Source organism: Onychostoma macrolepis, chromosome 07 (assembly GCF_012432095.1).
Source record: "Onychostoma macrolepis isolate SWU-2019 chromosome 07, ASM1243209v1, whole genome shotgun sequence".
NCBI classification, from domain to species: Eukaryota; Metazoa; Chordata; class Actinopteri; order Cypriniformes; family Cyprinidae; genus Onychostoma; species Onychostoma macrolepis.
This window is the reverse complement of record NC_081161.1, coordinates 43,251,830-43,269,958: the sequence shown is the minus strand read 5'-3', so window position 1 is coordinate 43,269,958 and position 18,129 is coordinate 43,251,830. Positions and strand designations below refer to the sequence as shown.

The window sequence follows — 18,129 nt, the reverse complement described above, 5'->3', positions numbered from 1 at the left end:
TAAAAGAGAAAAATATAAAATCATTCAGGCAGTGTAACTGTTCAGTAACAATAAGTCTTAAAACTGGCTTCTATCCCATCAATAACATATTTGAATAAGCGCTTTCAGGACAGCAATAAATAAATAAATACTGAGTGACATATGTGTTTTGATTCCCTGTGTGTATACAGTGACACAAAAAAGCCATGCTTTAGAGTGCCTTCAGATGAAGGCTGAATTCACCGCAGATGGATCTGCATCACAATTTCATCTTTCATTTTCATGATGCTGGGAATTCTAGGGAATAAACGCCGGGTGTTTTTAACACTCACCACAAAATCACACCAGGTGTTATGAAACCTGATTTTAACACAGTTCATTGAACACATTGATAAAATTACTGTGCAACTGCTTCAAAACTTCTCATTTATTAAAAACAGTCATTTGAGATCATTAGCAGTTAAAGTGAAAGTCCACTTATGAAACACAAAAGGAAATTCATGAAACAGATGTTTCTTTACAGCCACAGTTGAAGACAGGCAAAATGTGCTAAAGACAAAACCAAATTCATTCTTTTTCAACAACATAAACCATCTGAATAATAATAATAATAATAATAGTAATAATAATAATAATGCGTAATAAATAATGTGGTTTATATCACTTGCAAGTTGGAAAGCTGATCTGATCTCTCATAAAATTAATTTTATAAAACTAATTACATTTCACCTCAATAATTTGGAGACTAACAATAACACAATGGATGAACAATAGTAATTTACAATAGTAAAAGTGGTACTTGGCTTAATAAACAGCTCTTATTTATTATTATTATTATTATTGTTGTTGTTGTTGTTGTTGTTGTTGTTGATTCATAGGCACGTTGACTTTACAATTCCTATAATTCAAAATACATTCTTTCACTCTTCGTCAATATCTTCACATATAAAAGGCCATGTACAGTTAAGTTGGACTCAAACAAAATATCAAAAATAAAGCCTCCTCCTCAAGTTAAAGTGCTTTTAGTATTGTTAACAAACATCATTATGTTTATTCCAGTGACAAAAGATCAACTATGGGGAAAAAACTAGATCTTTACCCAAAATAGCTCTATACTGGCACTGTTAGACACAAATATAGATACAAATCACATCCAACGCAGTCTCTCAAGAAGACACGCACGAGTTATTCACTCTAAATGTTGTACCTTTGCTCTATCATTAACTACAGTACAGTGGTTTAAATATTATGATTTCTTCCAGTCAATGACATGCAACCCTCCAGTCCATTGTAATCCATAATCCTTCAGCAAAAATAGATCGATATAAAATCAGGTATTGTCCATCAGAGTTTACAGAATAGTTGTTCTTCTCAAAGTGTCTCAAATCTGTGGCACTACTTTTCTTGGCCACAAGGTGGTGAAGTAGTCCTTCCTAGTGAGCAGGTCCATCACACCAGCATCTGTTGCTGTTTCGTCATGAATAAAGCAGCAGATCTATGTTGAATCTTCATTTGATTCGACATGGTCTAACAGTTTAGTAGTTTACAGTATTTCTCATTTTCTCTACAGACTCCAACTATGTCCGGAATGGAACACTAGCATACTAACATATGTATGTAGCATATTATTTTTTTAAAGTATCATGTGAAACAATATGCATTATATGCAATGATAAGAGTTTCAAATAGTCGTATGCGACATTGTTGTCAAAAAATTAATGTGCATTATTTTGCAACAAAGAAATATAGGAAAATGGGTTCCACAAGTGGTTGAGCATCTAGAACAGAGGTGTCCAAACACGGTCCTGGAGGGTCCTGCAGAGTTTATCTCCAACTTGCCTCAGCACACCTGCCGGAAGTTTCTAGTATGCCATTGCCTAGTAAGCTGGTTCAGATGTTTAATTGGGTTGGAGCTGAATTTGCAGAACACCTGCCTGCAAAAGCAGAATTGGACACCCCTGCTCTAGAAACATATAATTTTAATGCACTATAAGCAGCACTTGATACTCATAATTTTGAGTGCATTGCATTGTGGGATATGTGAAATGACCACTGAGTGGCGCTAATACAGTGTACAGTTTATTCGAAACAAATGAACATGATGTATAGTTCGGAAATGATTGACCGGTGACTGGCACTATAAGGTTATTGTTTGTAACTTGTATGAAAAACGTACCATCTGCATTACGTTCAATCTTAAATATAACTGATAGTGTTAACAAAAGCAACTGTGAGATAATAACACATTTTCTGAGGCAACCGTGCCGTTTCAGCTTGCTTGCTTTGAGCTCTTTTATCATTAGTCATATTTCAGGAGACTCTTGGCTTTGCATGGCAAGTGCAATGCTGTACCGGGTAAGCTTTCGAGCAAGTTTACTATGTCAGAAAAGTCATGCATATAGAGCTGATTATGTGTGAACATCAAAATGTATGACTTGTAATCATAATCTGTGTGAATAGGAATAAAAGTTGTTGGTGCTTTACCGCCATAGTGCTCACTGCAACTATAAACTGCAGTGAGTTGTATGTACAGGTATGTTTTTGGAGTTTTCCAAAAATATAGGTCAAGGCATGTTTTTCCAATAATTTTGCCTGTGTGTTTTGTTCATACAGAAAACTTGCATGCTATGCACAGTGTACGTACCAGAAACAGCAAGTGTAGTATGGTAGTGTGCTATTCCGAACATAGCCGCTCTGTCTTTATCTTCTCTATTTCATGCTTGTATGCCAGTGCATTTCAGCGCTAGCCAACTCTACTGGCACCCTACCTTGTAAAACAGGTAAGCCTAGTGGCATCAAAAAAAAAGTTGGCTAACACTGAATCAAACAAGAACTCAAGCAATTTATCTGATCCCCCGTTCACTCATTCATCTGTGTTTTCCGCTCTCTAGACGTTACTAATGCGGACGCTGAGCTGGTCTCGGACACGCCCCCTGTCCCGCCCCCTTTCCTCCCGGTAGCTTTCCTCCAATCGCATCTTGTCCATATCCGCCCCTTGGTCTCCACCACTATTGCCTTGTTGTTGGGGTGACTGGGTATTTGGAGGCGGGGCTTGTTTAAAAAGGGGTGGGGTCTTGGTCTTGGCAACCTTGTCAAAGAAGGCAAAATCAGCGACATACTTTCCGGAGGGGGAGAGGGAGACGACAGGAGGAAACTCGTAGCCCCACAGGATCTCGTCGGGCAGGTAGGAGGTGCGCACTTGGCAGGTGGCCGAGGTCGGCTCCACAGTAGCGCTCATTATCACAAGCAGCTCAAAGTCAGCCAGTTCCGGATCTGTCCACCCGCCACCTTAGAAAGAAGCAAACACAGTGAAATACACAACAGAAATTCAGTATCGGATAGTGTTCATCCCATGTTGTCCCAAACATGTATGGCTTCTTTTTTTTTCAGTATAGCAAATGAAATGGTGCAGCTCTCAAATCTCATTCATGCTTGAACATAAGCAAACCTAGTGTTATATCTAACAGATTTAGAGTGGGATTTGTCTATTTTCATTTACATTCTCTTACTGAATAAAACTTGGATATTCTTCAAAGAATATTATAGAATATTTATCATGTAAATACATACTTTAAGTATTGTATATACTTAATATACTGAATAATGTGAACATCTGTTAAGCCTTATTTTAGTTAACTAAAATTAACACCATAAAAAACATTTTCATTTCTTGAAATAAACTAAACGGTTACACTTTATTTTAAGGTGTCCTTGTTACAGTGTAATTATTCATTTAAGTATAGTATTTAAGTTACATCTGAGTAATATTAATCAACTACATGTACTTACAATTTGGTTAGGGTTAGGATTAGGGTTACTTGCATGTAATTATGTATAATTTAGTGTTATTTAATAGTAAATAATGTAACGTGTAACAAGGACACAGTGAAATAAATTGTTAACTCAGAAAATCTTCTTGAAATACTAAAATAACTCAAATTAAACCTGAAATAAACATTTAAATAGACATTTGAAAAAAAAAAACAATAATAAAACTGACAGAAATACACAAAATTACTTAAACGTACTAATAATGCCCAAAAAATGCACAATGATGCTAAAATAACACTGATATTACATTTAGGTTTTATTTAGTTTTTCAATTCTATGTAAGTACCTAGAGATTCTGGAAACCATACCACATTATTTGTGTGTTTGTGAACAATTGGTGAATAAAGCAAATATTGATTCTGATTCTGATTTAAAAGTTAAGAAAGACATCGAGAAAATTCTCAAAACATTTGTCCCCTACAATAAAATTTGACACCATGTACATACTTTAGTTTAATCAACAAATTATGTAAGAATTCACATTATGTGATGGTACATAAGGAAGCTTATAGCTCATACCAGCAGAAATAGAAATGCCTTCACTTGTAAACATGCCATTCACCCACTGACACACACACACACACACACACACACACACTCACAATCGCACACACACCTGCATCAACATCCCACATTCAGAGCGAGAGACCGTCATCTGTGCAAACAGTCTCTCCTTTAACCCAGAGCCAGTTCTGCATTCTGTGAGCAAAAAACATGGGGTTTCATAACCTACAAACACGCAAGATCATGCTCACAATCATGTTTTACAGTGCCCCCAAAAAAGTATCTGACACTTGAGTTACAATTAGAAATGTTACTGAATTACATTATTAAATATTTAGTTTAGTATCACTTATTCTACTGTCAACGCTAAAACAACAGATGATAAATGGTGAGATATTTCCTAATGCAATGGCATTCGGAGAGTAAGAACTGCATTAAGCATTCAAAACATTTTAGGGCCAGTGTATACACATCATAAACTCTCATAAATTTAAAGCTTACTGGCTAATTAATGCAAATACACTGAAAAGTATTCATTATCAGCATACAAAGATATTCTTTGGTGTCGTTCACACACTGATCATGACAGAACTCAGTGGAAAGACCCTCAGGGGATGTCGGTGTTTACTAGCGGGCAGATCTGATGTGGCCTCTCACTGTGTCTTTAATGCGTTTCAGGAAAGAAGATAGCCTACTTATATATGGGTCATTCCTACTGTCTGGTACATTTTCATGTCCCCATCAAATATAAGATAAATAAAGGAATTAAATCTTATTAGTTACCTTTCTTTTATCACAGTTTATATGTATGATGTGGCATGTTTTGAACATGACATTTTTTAAACGTCTCTGGGTGCTGCACTACAGTAATTTCTAACATTAAAAGCTCTATTTATTAAGATACATTTCAATCTATTAATAATATAATCTTGGTATGCACATGAGTAGTGGCAACATTCTTCCAAAATCTTTTGTGTTCCACAGAAAAAAAAAATGCATAAGTCATACACATTTGGAATGATATGAGGGTGAGTAAAGGATGACAGAAATGTAATTTCTTTTGAATGTTCCTTTAACACAATGTTTGAAAAAAAAAAAAACACTGACAATGTGATATTTTGTTTTTCTGCAATATATATTGTGATCTGGTGAAAATACTTTTTTTTTTTTTCATATGACTTTAATAGCATTTGGAAAGAATTAATTGTTCCAAAATGCTTGGGGTGATTTTGTTGCAAAGTACTCATGCACAGAAAATAAGAATAATTTTGAAAGGAAATCTGAAAAATGAAAATCTGAGACATTTTTGAGTGCAAATCGCCCTTACTCAAGAACCAAACCTCTTTCAGGAACCATAACGTGAACTTGGTTTTAAAAAAAAAAAAATCTCTTTCCATCTGAGTTTTCATAGGCCACATGTTCTGACCCATTTATTTTGACTAAAAACTATTAATACAATTATTGTGATTATTCAATACAATTTTATTGTATAGTACAAAGATAAAATTACAATACTAATATTTGCATTTTAAATTCTTCATTTTCAAAAGTTAAAACATCAAGGTTAAATTCTGATGGTTTGCCTGCAAATAAATATGCACCGTTGGTTTCAGAGTAAATTGAAACTGTGTTCACTTACACGTGTGCATATTACAATACAGTGTTTCAGCATCTCACAGCAGCTTGATTCTCAGTAAACGAACGAAGGCTCACAAAGATGTTAAAACTCTGCATCTATTAATTTAAATCACAGCCTTCACGATCATAATATTATATTTCGATATATCATGCAGCCCTGGTTTGAAACCACAAGTAAAACATAGTCTGAGTCAAACAAACATACACAAACACACATTCATGAGAGAACATCTTGTTTGGTGGTTCATATAGCTATATAAGTTGTCCCTGGGCTCCAGCAAAGGCCCGTGTCTCTTCTTCTCAGTCTCTTACGCAAACACAATGCCACATTCAGCAGACTGGCACACTGTGTATTTAGTTTAGTTTTTTTTACTATAGATTCACACACACTGGTGCACTGGCGCACATCCATACACGTACTTTACACACAGCCACTCAGGCACATACAGATCCACACTGTAATGCACCGGCACGCTTTCAGACACGTTTTTAAGGCCGGTGCCAGTTTCTTCATTCATATGCAAATGTGCTTCCATTGGACCATTCTGAATAGCTATTTCTAGTTCATATTCAGCTTTTTAAAGAGAAATTTAACGGTCAAAATACAAAACAGACTCGTTTCTGGGAGGACATGATTAAACGGGAAGTCATCATGAGTTTCATTTGGATTAGGATGCATTAGGCGTAAGTGGGGTCTATTAAATATAACCCTATACCGTATAATCCGACTACAGTCAATTACACTGGACGATCTGGCTTGACTACAAACACGATGAGAAAGAAGCATTGAGACAAGAGAATAAGCACAACAGAAACCATAAACATACACGAGGATAATCACGTACAGGGAAAACTCATAGGCGTCCGAGATGAGAGTCGCATTCAGCGAATCAAGTGCAAAAGCGGGGACCGGAGGGGCTGATAGCTTGGGCCCTCGATGGGGTAGAGACTGGAACCGTAACTGGATCCACGACCTGCGTGTCAGCACCAGGAACTGGGCTGCTTTGTGCCTCTAATGAGACGCTCTGGCACGCTCTCATACACGCATTCCAGCCAAAGAGAGAGAATGTATAAAAGAAAAAGGGAAAGCTACATCTACAGAGAAAGTGAATGTGGGCTAACAGAGAGAAAATGAGATGAAGGGAGGATGAAGACAATAAATGCAGCTCATCTGCCAATAATAGAAACCCAAGTTCCTGTAAACATGCCCCCCTCACCTAAGTCTTTATTCAATTTTCTACAATTCACACTAAAATTGCAGAGAGAATGTGAAATCTGCTTCTGTCCTTTAACCTCCCAATATTCGATTAAACTTTTGCAGTCTCTGCCACAAAGGGTTTTTATAATTCCCAAATGCCAATCCTGACACCAGAGGTCCTTGCTGAAAAACGTAGTCTTAGCTGGTTTAAGCTAGTCTTCCAGTCTGACCGGCTGTCAAGCACTCAAAATCCCTTAAAACCACCAAAACAGACCAGCCTTGTGGCTTGATGGCTTGTCCAGTCTATTCTATTCTGATTTTGACACTCAAACCTGCAAAAATCAAATTAGCGCTTGATGGAGGTAGATCGGTTTACATTTAGTCTCATAATCAGTGAATTTGGAGGTACCTCAATAAATAAGTATAGAAGTGTCGAAAAGCAAGCTACATTGGCTGTTGGTTGACTGATTACTTCTGATGCTCAAACTGAAGCAAGGACTGGAGGGACAACAGCTGTCCTCCACAAATTCACAGATGATGAGTGGAACATGCATTCCCACATCCGAAACTTAGGGCTCAAAGAAAATCCCAAGTTCCGAAGTTTTTCCCACTTATAATTACAACACTGTGGTGGTGTTCATTTGTGTTTAACTTAGAGATACACAAACACATCATTACATTTTGTTGTGGACCAGCAAGCACCAACCCAGGGCACTCTAACAACCACTAGCAATTCTCTAAAAACCAATGCTCTAGAAAGCTACCCAAACACCCTAGAATCATGGCAGCAAGTTTAGTGCAGGCAAACAGTACATGTACAAATCTAATTCACATTTATCCTCATGATTAATCAAGGAGAGGCAAAATGGAAACATAAATTGAGGCACTTTGGCCAGCCACGCACACTTGATTCAGGTGTGAAGTGTCAGTGGAAACAGGGCACCAGTGTGTGCTCAAAGTGCCAGGACTCCCTGAACCTTCTGCCTGCAGCGCGACCTTTGCGCTGAAACGGAGCTTCTCTGGTGTCTTTGACACCTCTCCCCACACTGCTGTTTCACGTTTCTCTCGTGTAGCACTCTATCCTCAGAGCAACTCTGCTGGAGCCACGGGGGTCGGTGCCCAACCACGTTGTCCCTGTTCTCAGGTGTATCTTACTGACAGTCTTCATCTGCCACCAGAGCCAGCTCCATCTCTGCACTCTCTCAAAATCACTCGCACGATCCTTAGCAGTAGATTTTTCAATGTGCAAAGAACTAAAAAAACATGCATCTGACAGATGCTTTTATCAAAAGCAACTTAAATTGCATGTATGGTACACATGCTCATGGGTTCGATTCTCAAGGAATGCATGTGGGTTCAATTCCCAAGGAATACATGAACATTACTTCATGCATTCCCAGGGAATCAAACCCACATGCATTTGGCAGGTGCTCCAAAAGCTAATTATATTGCATTCATGATACACACTGTCATGGGTTTAATTCTCAAGGAATACATTCCTTGGGAATCGAACCCATGACCATGGCTTTATTAGCACTATGCTCTACTGTTTGAGCTACAGGAATCTCAAAATTCCTGATATGTGATGGGTTTGAATTGTGCATATATAAGGAAATGGAGTAGTGTTGTCTAGTAGTTTAAGCTTAAGGCTGATAACCAGATGGTTGCTGGTTCATTCACCGAAAAGAACGATCCATGAGCCAACAGAGCAAGACACCTAAGGTTGCACCAGCTGAAACTGTGCCTGTTCTGTTTTACATTTACCCATTTGGCAGATGCTTGACCCAAAACCTTGGCATAGCCAGCACCATGCTCTTCCAGTTGAGCTACAATGATACCAGTTCAACTTACAGTAGAAAGTAATGAATACATTTTTTGAATGGGACGATTTTAGGCTTAGGCTTTCAGGCTTCATTTTGGAATTCCAACATTCCAACATGAGACCTTATTGTTCCTCCTGAGTTCTCCTAGGCTTCCGTACCTTTGGCAGCCCAGGCCCGCAGTGGGCTGTTGTCATCTATCACGTGGTAGAAAGTGAGGGGCAGGATGAGGAAGGGGCTGTCACTGGACGTGTCCACTTGGAAGGCTACATTTCTCTGATCCAAACGCACCGTCTCACCCTCTTTAGTCAGCGACGTCTGCAGAAGCTTACCTGTTACCTGAGGAATCCCAGGAATTGGACATATGATGAGTTGCGCATACACTACATTGGAAATGAATATGAAATTCAACGTTATTTCATCAGATGTGTTTACCTGGCAACCCAAAAGTAGGCTCTTACGCATGTTAGCGACACGGATCATGAGACATGGTCGGCCTTCATGATTGGCGACCACAGCATGCTGACTGAACTTCACAGTCTCACCACGTTTCTTCGGCCGTGCTACCTACATACCCAAAATGAAAACATAAATGCCTTATTAGATCTGAGAGAACTGTGCAGGTCACAGAAATATGTATTTTTTAATCAGATATTGTTCCAGTTCAATCCAGTTCCAGTACGGCTACGTGTTTAATGACAATAAAACCAAAATCCAGCTTTGTACGATTATCAACTTGCAAATGCTACAATTTATTTGAATAAAAATATGCACTGAAGCTCGGCACTGTGTTCATTTACACGTGGGCAGCTCATAATGGATCATCAAGTGTTTTCAGTGTCTCAGAGCAGCACAGAGCAGAGCAGTTCACAACAAATGCTGCTCCACACAAACTCTGACTTCAGAGATGCAAACAGGTAAGGGGAAAAAAGGGGGAAAAAACATTGCATGGATTGGGGGCATGCTCCACACGGAATTTCTTTTAAAGATATTTGCTTTACATGCTCATTTGTAGTTACTTTAAGGTTTATATATATATATATATATATATATATATATATATATATATATATATATATATATATATATTATTATTATTATTATTACCTTATATGTCCAAAACTGTATTTTTTCACAAAAAAAGAAAAAATGTAAAATCTTGTTGCAATGTTTTACAAAAATCAAGATTGAATATATTTGGTCAAAATCTCATGTTATAAAAGATGAAGTGCTATGCAGGCTATTTAACAGAATATTGGCTGATTAGACGGCAATGCTGACTAGAATGCAAAATGTTTGCCCGTTCCCACATCTCAGACCTCAAATATATAAAATATTACCCTTTTTAGACATAGTTTTGAAGAGTAAAGAAAATACTATACAAAACATATTGAAACAACCAGTTCTTTATTTACCCTTGTAAGATCACAAGTACCCTTGCAAGACACCCCCCTCCCCTAATAAAAACTCTTTCTCATTGAATCTAAGCAAAAATCATAGGTGACCTATTTTGATCTCAAAAAAGTGAGTTGTCACTGAAAGGTGAGGAATTTGCATCTATGTGACTCTGTATTTGCTGTGAGTTTGGGTTACTTATACATTTAGGAACTCAACATTTGCCAGCCTTCCCAAATTTGTAATTAGAAGCGCTTACAAACAGGCTCATGTCAGGTTTTCCGCCAAAAATAGAAGCTTGAGAGTTTAACATTTTGACAACCAGAAATAATGATATTGTACGTGCTGTAGCAACTTTTTACCAAAAGTAATTTAGATTTAGTTGTACCTTGGCAAGGAAGGTTCCAGTGATGAAGATCTCCATCACCATGGTGATGACAAGCTGGACAATCAGCAGGATTATAGCAAGTGGGCATTCCTCAGTGATGCAGCGAAAGCCATAACCAATCGTAGTTTGTGATTCCAGGGAGAAAAGGAACGCTCCAGTCAGGGTTTGGACCTGCATCACACACGGCGTATGGTTGGACGGAGGGTCAAACTCTGGTGAGAAAAGGACAAGAAACAAAGACATGGAAATAACAGTGTTGCAATATTTAATAAAATAAATATCCAGGTCCTATTAAAGAACATCTCCTTCCCTCCTCACCTAGCAAATCTCCATGCACAAGTGCCACCAAGTACCACAGCACTCCAAAGACAAACCAGGTGCCAGCGAAGGTGGCGGAAAACAGGAAAAGCTTGTAGCGCCACTGCATGTCCAGAAAGGTCGTCCACAGGTCGCGCAGGTAAAGCGTCCCTCGGCCGCTGATGTGTTCAATGCGTACATTGCTCCGCCCATCTTTAGATAGCACCCGTCGACGGCGTCGCAATGCCGCAGGTCCGTTTCCTGTCGAAGCCCCGCCTCCTCCGCCTAGGAGTGGCTTTAGAACATCTGTCTGTGTCTGGGAGTGGCAGACCTTCTGTGGGGAGGGGCTACGGGAGGAAGGGGGCGTGGCTGAGGTCATAGCTAGGAGGGAAGAGAGAGATGGTTTAAAATAAGTAGTCTAATTTCTTCTACCTTCCTGCAGACTTGAGTTCCAGGGTTGCAGGATTTGCAGGGTTAGCTACCCTTGGTTTCAGATGTGCATGTACACAGGTCTTGGGAAATTAAAAAAATAATACATTTTGTTATTTATAACACATATCATATGTCTTGACTCTTCATAAACATTGATTGATAACGATTAAATTGTAATATTTCTGAGGTCAAATCTGCAAACCAAGAGCTTCATAAATCATTTCTGCATTAAAACTCATCCACTGATGTAGTCATTTGTGTTCAAAATGCAAGCAAATGCAGTTTCTAAAATGCACAGGTGACCAGGCTTTCTTCATCCAAAACTCTTATTAAAGACTGCTAAAGCTTTGAGCACAATAGACTGGTCGTTATGTAGAAAAGATGCAGATTGCAATTGGGTTAATGTTCAATTGACCAAACACTGAAACCTGGACATCTTTTTGTTTAAGTGTTCAGGTTTTGCTGTGACAATTGCAGCAGCACTGAACGATGATGTTGTGATCTGTCATTTTGACTTTTCACATTGCCATTTATATTTTGCTTATAATTCCACTTATTTCCCTCATGTTTGTCTGGCCAGCAGTGGATGTTATCAGATGGGACTCATACATGCCACAGTTTAGGTTACAGAAACTAGTATCTTATTACTCTGACATAAAAAGAAGTTCTTTTAAATGAAATAACCGATCCAGCAGTTAGGCTTCTGTGTGAGAAACCTGTCACCTTATCTCCTTCAGTAAAATCTAGGTCGTCTCGTAGCATTTTAGAAGAAAAAGCACATGGGAAGAGAGAGGGCTCTATCTCTATCTGAGCTCTATCTGAAAGACATGCATCGTCCAAGTAAAGAGAGCCACATTAGGGACACATTAGCGACTCTCAGCAGTATTTAAAAGACTTCTCTAAAAGCTGAAATGGGCAAAGCAGCTTTCACAGCGATCTTTATCGTGAACACGTGAGCGCATCCTTCTCTCTCGAGGTTTGTGTGTGCCAGGAAGGGGTACAGGGCCGGGTTTGGGGGCGACCCTGGTGGTCCGTTACTCTTTTTTGACTCTACATTCAGACCCTCCAGCTGCCCAAGCGCATTAAATGCCCCTCATTCACACAGTGGAAGCAGCTGCCCTTTCTCATTTAAAGGCTGGTCATCAATGCTGACCAACTCACACGCCGTGCTCGGTTGGCCCGGGTGAGCGGTGAAAAGGGTGACTTATTCACCATCCAAAAACACAAAACCGCAGGAAGGAATCAGAGATGAAAAGAGCCCCCCAATGTTTTCCATATTCTCTGCATTCCTCTGTTACATTGAGGATGACGCTTCTTAATCCTTCACCTATATAAACTTTGTTTCGTAGATGCTGCTTGGACAGTTTTTTCAATCACTGGTTCACTCACTTCTCCTACAGCTTTAGATCAAACTTTTGGTGCATGCAAACCACACATCAGCCAGAAAAAGTACAGCGATCATGCTCAAAAATCTAAATATGTTTTCTGACATTGTTGATCTCAAATGGTCCTGGAATAAAACTTCATTGCACAATCATACACTATTCAAGAAGCAATAATGGTTTTACAGTCTGATGCCATAGACAAACCATTTTAAGCTCCACAAACAACTTTCTTTTTTTTATTATTTTGAAATAATCTAAAAGTATTTGGACACTTACCTAATTCTTTAAATTGTCTGAATGTCATTACGGATAACTAAATAGCAATTATCACTTATGTTCCAGAAATAATACATAAACACACTTTTTTTAAGCAAAACATCTGGACATTTCTTTCTTCAAGAGATATTTTGAAGAACATTAGGAGCCAAATAACTTTGGACACCATTGACTTCCATTGTATGGGCAATCAAAAAAAAAAAAAAGTTCTCACAATATCTTCTTTCTTACCTAAAGATAGCACAAACACAAATTTCAAGCAAAATATTTGTCAAAAGAAAGAGTTTGTACAATTTGAAATGACAAAATAATAGTGTTGAAAATGAGGAGTTTTTGCTTGGTACTGTGATTCTCTACACCTGTGGTTCCTCTGTGAACCTGAGGAGAACTGACTTCTTACATCCACTAAAAATCACCAAAACACCAGCAGATTCAAAGAAATTGAGACAAAAATGAAGAAAAGTGTTTCTCCTAAAAAAAATATATGCCAGTAATCTCATGTCTCAGAAGACATCTCAACAGTGACTCAAACATGCTCAAAGTCTTTAATAATAAAAAAATCTCAATATGAGCTCAAACATTTCTGTTTTATTGTGTTGCAGAATGTAACTATTATCGCCCACCTCTCGTGCTCCTGTACAGCGATATATACTATATAACAAATTTGAACTTCTTGATTGTTTGTACTGTTGCAAAATATAAACTATATTTTCACTCATATAAACACATGATAATAAGAAATTATAAACATTAACATCATTATTTTCTGTAAAGCTGCTTTGAAACAATATGTATTGATTTAACTTGACTCATTAAATTCTTACAGGATCAATGACCTGAGGTGCTATCCACATTCAAATTGACTCATTTGTGAATTTGAGGACAAACAGCAACTTGAAAACATAACTGAGAACCAACATCTTAGATACGTTACACAAGGAATCACTTTGACTCCATTCATTCACACTGTTCAAGCTCACTCTCTTCTCTCCCTCTCTGCATTCTTGTTTAAATGTCTAAGTGGTAGTTTAGTCTCACTCAGCTTCTGCCTTCCGCACCAAATAAAATAAATAAATGAAATGAATGAGTACCAGGGAGATTTGATACGCTCTCCCCTCTCTGACCTCGCTCTCTCTCTCTCTGGACTCACACTGAGAGAATGAATAGGTATCTGTCTGGATCGCTGTGCTCTGAATACTAACGCCGGCCGAGAGGGAGGAGGCGGTTCCTCGCCGAGGCACGTGTTATAAGCAGAGTGTACACACAGCTGACCTTTGAACTCCGGCGAGTACGCGCCCACACGCGTGCACACTGATACAGTACATACAGCAGACAAACGCTGACACGCACTTGACTCAATGTATGTTTCTCATGCTCTCAAAGACCTTTGGTTTAAAGGCTTGAAATGCATGAAATTAGTTTTGGAGACAAATATACATTGTGCCTACACATGAATATTTGACTAAGAATACATGCAAACTAATTCAATACCACTTAAAGGGAAATTTATCATCATTTCCATACATCAGTGTGTTATTTTATGACTTCATTGTTATTCTGCAATGTGGAAAAACAGTCGTAACGAATAACGAGGTGCATCCAAACTTTTGACTCGTATTGTACTGATGCACATGAGCTCTCAGCAAGCGTCAAAAACGAAGCCATGTTGTTTCACTGCGAGAGTTTACAAACTGTCTTCGTCTTTTTTCTCACTCTTCCTCTCACTTTCTGTCCTCCCTCGATGTCTTTCTTTCTCACTCGCTGTCCTGTATACACAAGAATCCTTTTGTTTAGAGACGAGATGAAAGAGACAAAAGCCACCATTGAAAAATACAACACTGCATGTGTGAGAGAGAGAGAGAGTAAGTGAGACTGAGAGAGAGAGAGAGAGAAAGGAAGGAGTGAAATGGAGAGATGGACAGAAAACAGGCCGAAATTAAAACTCTCTCATCAGTATTCTGTGGATGTGCAAACTTTTACTTTCCTCTATTCACCAGATCCAATGCATTTCTCACAGTCGCTGGCGAATGTACTTGACTTTTCTATTTTAAAGTGCTCAGGAAATCACTCTGCGAACAAAACGACTCGCTTAACAGATCAACATTTCCTTAACCTCTAATTAATCTATTGCACAATTATCTGATATAGGCAGATCAGTTATTTCATTGGCTGGCTTGGCTTAGATCTCCAAAATAACCAGGTAGAAATGAACAAGGGGAAAAAAGCAAGGGAAAAGTCCAAAAAGGAAATCCAAACACTTTGCCAGGTCTGATGTTTGCCAGAAAGAGCCATGGGGAGCATATCAGATCAGTTGAAAGGAACAAAAAAAGAAAAGAATACCCACGCGATGTTGTGTTTCAGTCAGAGTCTATGAAATTATTTTGATAGCAGCGGATAATCCTCCTCTTTTATATCTCTGCATCAGTAAATATTGTTTCTCTACGGCTCATGCATTAAAGAGAAGCAGTGTTATTTAATAGAGCGAACTGTAACTGTAAATTGAATTTGAAAGCTTTAAACACAGTGAAAGTTCTAATTATAAATCAAACTACAACTGATATTTAAAAGGTATTTCATTGCAGACAAATGCAAAACCAAACAAAACACAACAAACAAACAAAAAAACATCTGTTTAGATTAATTATTTTTTCTTTTTTTTAATTTGCATTATAATGTTAAACATACTGAAACTCAAAAGAGAGTGACACAAACTCGAATAAAACTGAAGCAATCTAATTTTGACAAAAGTGCCCATTATTAATTCATTTTAGCTAATTAAATGACAAATTTAACATGCAACAGGACATTTGAGCAATCAAACAGCGGGCAACACATCAGAACAACTTATTTGCACTATAATACTTATTTCTATACAAATTTTTAACAATGATGTATATTTTTGCATCCTAATACATCTTGTTGAGATGCACCTGATGTCTTACATCATGTCTGCAAGGATCTTACTCATATTGGACTTGACGCCTTATTTAAGGATGAGACATGATGCTGGATTCAAATCTGCACAGCTCATGGTTTAGTTTCTTCATTAATCTCCTTCATTTTAAATGAACACAATCTCAGCACATCGACCTCTGACCCCTCGCAAGTGACATATGGATGTTAGGCTATATGTTTACTTCAGCACTTACCTTTTACTGAGGACTTGAACGCAGAGCTCTCTCTTTTTGTGATTCACAACAGTCACTGCTGTTTTCCAATTTCAGGAAACATCAGAGGATAATCTGAGGCGAAAGTTGTGAAAGCGTTCAGAACGGAGAGAAGCGCGTTCCTGACAACTTTGTCAACATCATCCGTGCCAGAAGAATGACAAGGTCTCATAATGTTTATCATTCAAATAAACACATTTGAAACAGTTAATACGATTCTAAAACTCCAGCCTATACGCCTAAATATTTATGCAAATATACAAAATCTGTCAAGTTAAAAAAATACAGCCTATATATAATCGGTTCGATCCAAGCAATAAGTGTCAGTCAGTGCCGGTCGAATGTTACCGATTTATTATGTAATGCTCTTTCTCTATCTCTCTCTCCCTCTCTCTCTCTCTATCCTCCTCACTCTCTTTCTATCTCTTGTCTCGTCTTAAGTGGAACTCCTCAATAAGTTTTGTTCGCTGCACTATCTGAAAACTTTCTCCTCTCGTCTGAGTCCTGCCTTTCATTGTTGATGAAATACGTACTTTCAGCGCCTCAGCACTATTTAATTCATTAATTCATCGGCCCTCCGCTCCTCCTCCCGCCCCCCCGTGTCTCAGTCTGTAAATAGAGCCCTTGTTGAGCTCCTCCGCTCCTCAGCCTTTGTAAACTTTTCTGCTTGATTTAAATATGTCGAAATGAAGAAACTGTATGTTGCTGTTTGTTCGGAGGACACATGCATTATTTATAAATACGACCTCGGATGTTGAATTAGTTCTCTGGCGATTTTCCCTTTCTTTTCTCTATCCGAGCGGAATTTGCGACTTTCAGAATGACATGACTTTGAAGTCGATCCATGTCCGCTTGAATAACTGCGCAGAAAACAGGTGCAAACCTTTGAAAAGAGGCGCTGAAGGGGACAAAGAAAGAATTACCGTAATTATGATTACTATTCGTATTATGTAACACTGTCATTATATAGGCTAGCCTACTAGGTTACTATACAAGAAGTAAAAAATAATTTTAAAAACAATACTAAAAACTTAAATATAAAAAAATATATAGGCCTATGGGGAAAAAAATAAATAAATAAATATATATATATATATATATATATATATATATATATATATAGGTGAATAGGTTAATTTAAGCATAAGGCGGAGAGGGAAATTATTTGTATTTATTTATTTATTTTAATTAAGTTTTAAGGTAGGATATATGTCTTATTTCTTTCTTTTCTTTTTTTCGCGAACAAAAACGAAAAAAAAATCGTTTATTTATTTGTTTGTGTAGTCTAAAATATGTAGGCCTATTTTTACTGTTGCATAAGCAGATTGCTTGAATGCTGATTTTGAACCAACCGATTGTATGACTGCTCCTCTCATCTTTTTATTCGCAAAAAGGTAGGCTAAATGACTTGATTTTTGTTGCAGTTGGTGCAATGGGCCTGTCTGTCATATTTTGTCTTCACAAAACGAAAGTCGACAGTTATCTTGCATATAAGTAAAAAAAAATAAAAAATAAAAATAAAATTTTACCTTTCACATAAAAGCTCACGTTGCCTTTTAAATTCTGTTTAGCTAAAGTCTTGATCACTGTTGGTGTCGCTGGCGTCTAAATTATCGGGCGTAAATTTAACAAGTGGCTGTCATATAACTAATGAAATGTAATTAGCCTATTTACACTCTAAAGGTTATTTCTGAAGGCTGGACTACATAAAACCGAAGCTTGTTGTGGCGGAAGTTAAATTTACCGCGTGCCCTAGCCTAGACAGACCAGACACATCCTAAATCTTTACACGGACGGCGGTTTGTGCCGAGACGTTTTG

General features: G+C 37.9%; 1 protein-coding gene across 1 annotated transcript; it reads right to left on the bottom strand.

Moving 5' to 3' along the window:
- Nucleotides 1-388: 388 nt before the first annotated feature.
- kcnj10a (potassium inwardly rectifying channel subfamily J member 10a) lies at nucleotides 389-16,846 on the bottom strand. The gene is made up of 6 exons (XM_058783303.1): nucleotides 16,293-16,846; nucleotides 11,072-11,431; nucleotides 10,754-10,965; nucleotides 9,406-9,537; nucleotides 9,132-9,309; nucleotides 389-3,267 (listed from the first exon to the last, which is right to left on the bottom strand). The coding sequence occupies exons 2-6, from the start codon at nucleotides 11,427-11,429 to the stop codon at nucleotides 2,867-2,869; spliced, it is 1,281 nt and encodes a 426-aa protein (XP_058639286.1). The 5' UTR covers nucleotides 11,430-11,431; nucleotides 16,293-16,846; the 3' UTR covers nucleotides 389-2,866.
- Between the last annotated feature and the right edge of the window lie 1,283 nt (nucleotides 16,847-18,129).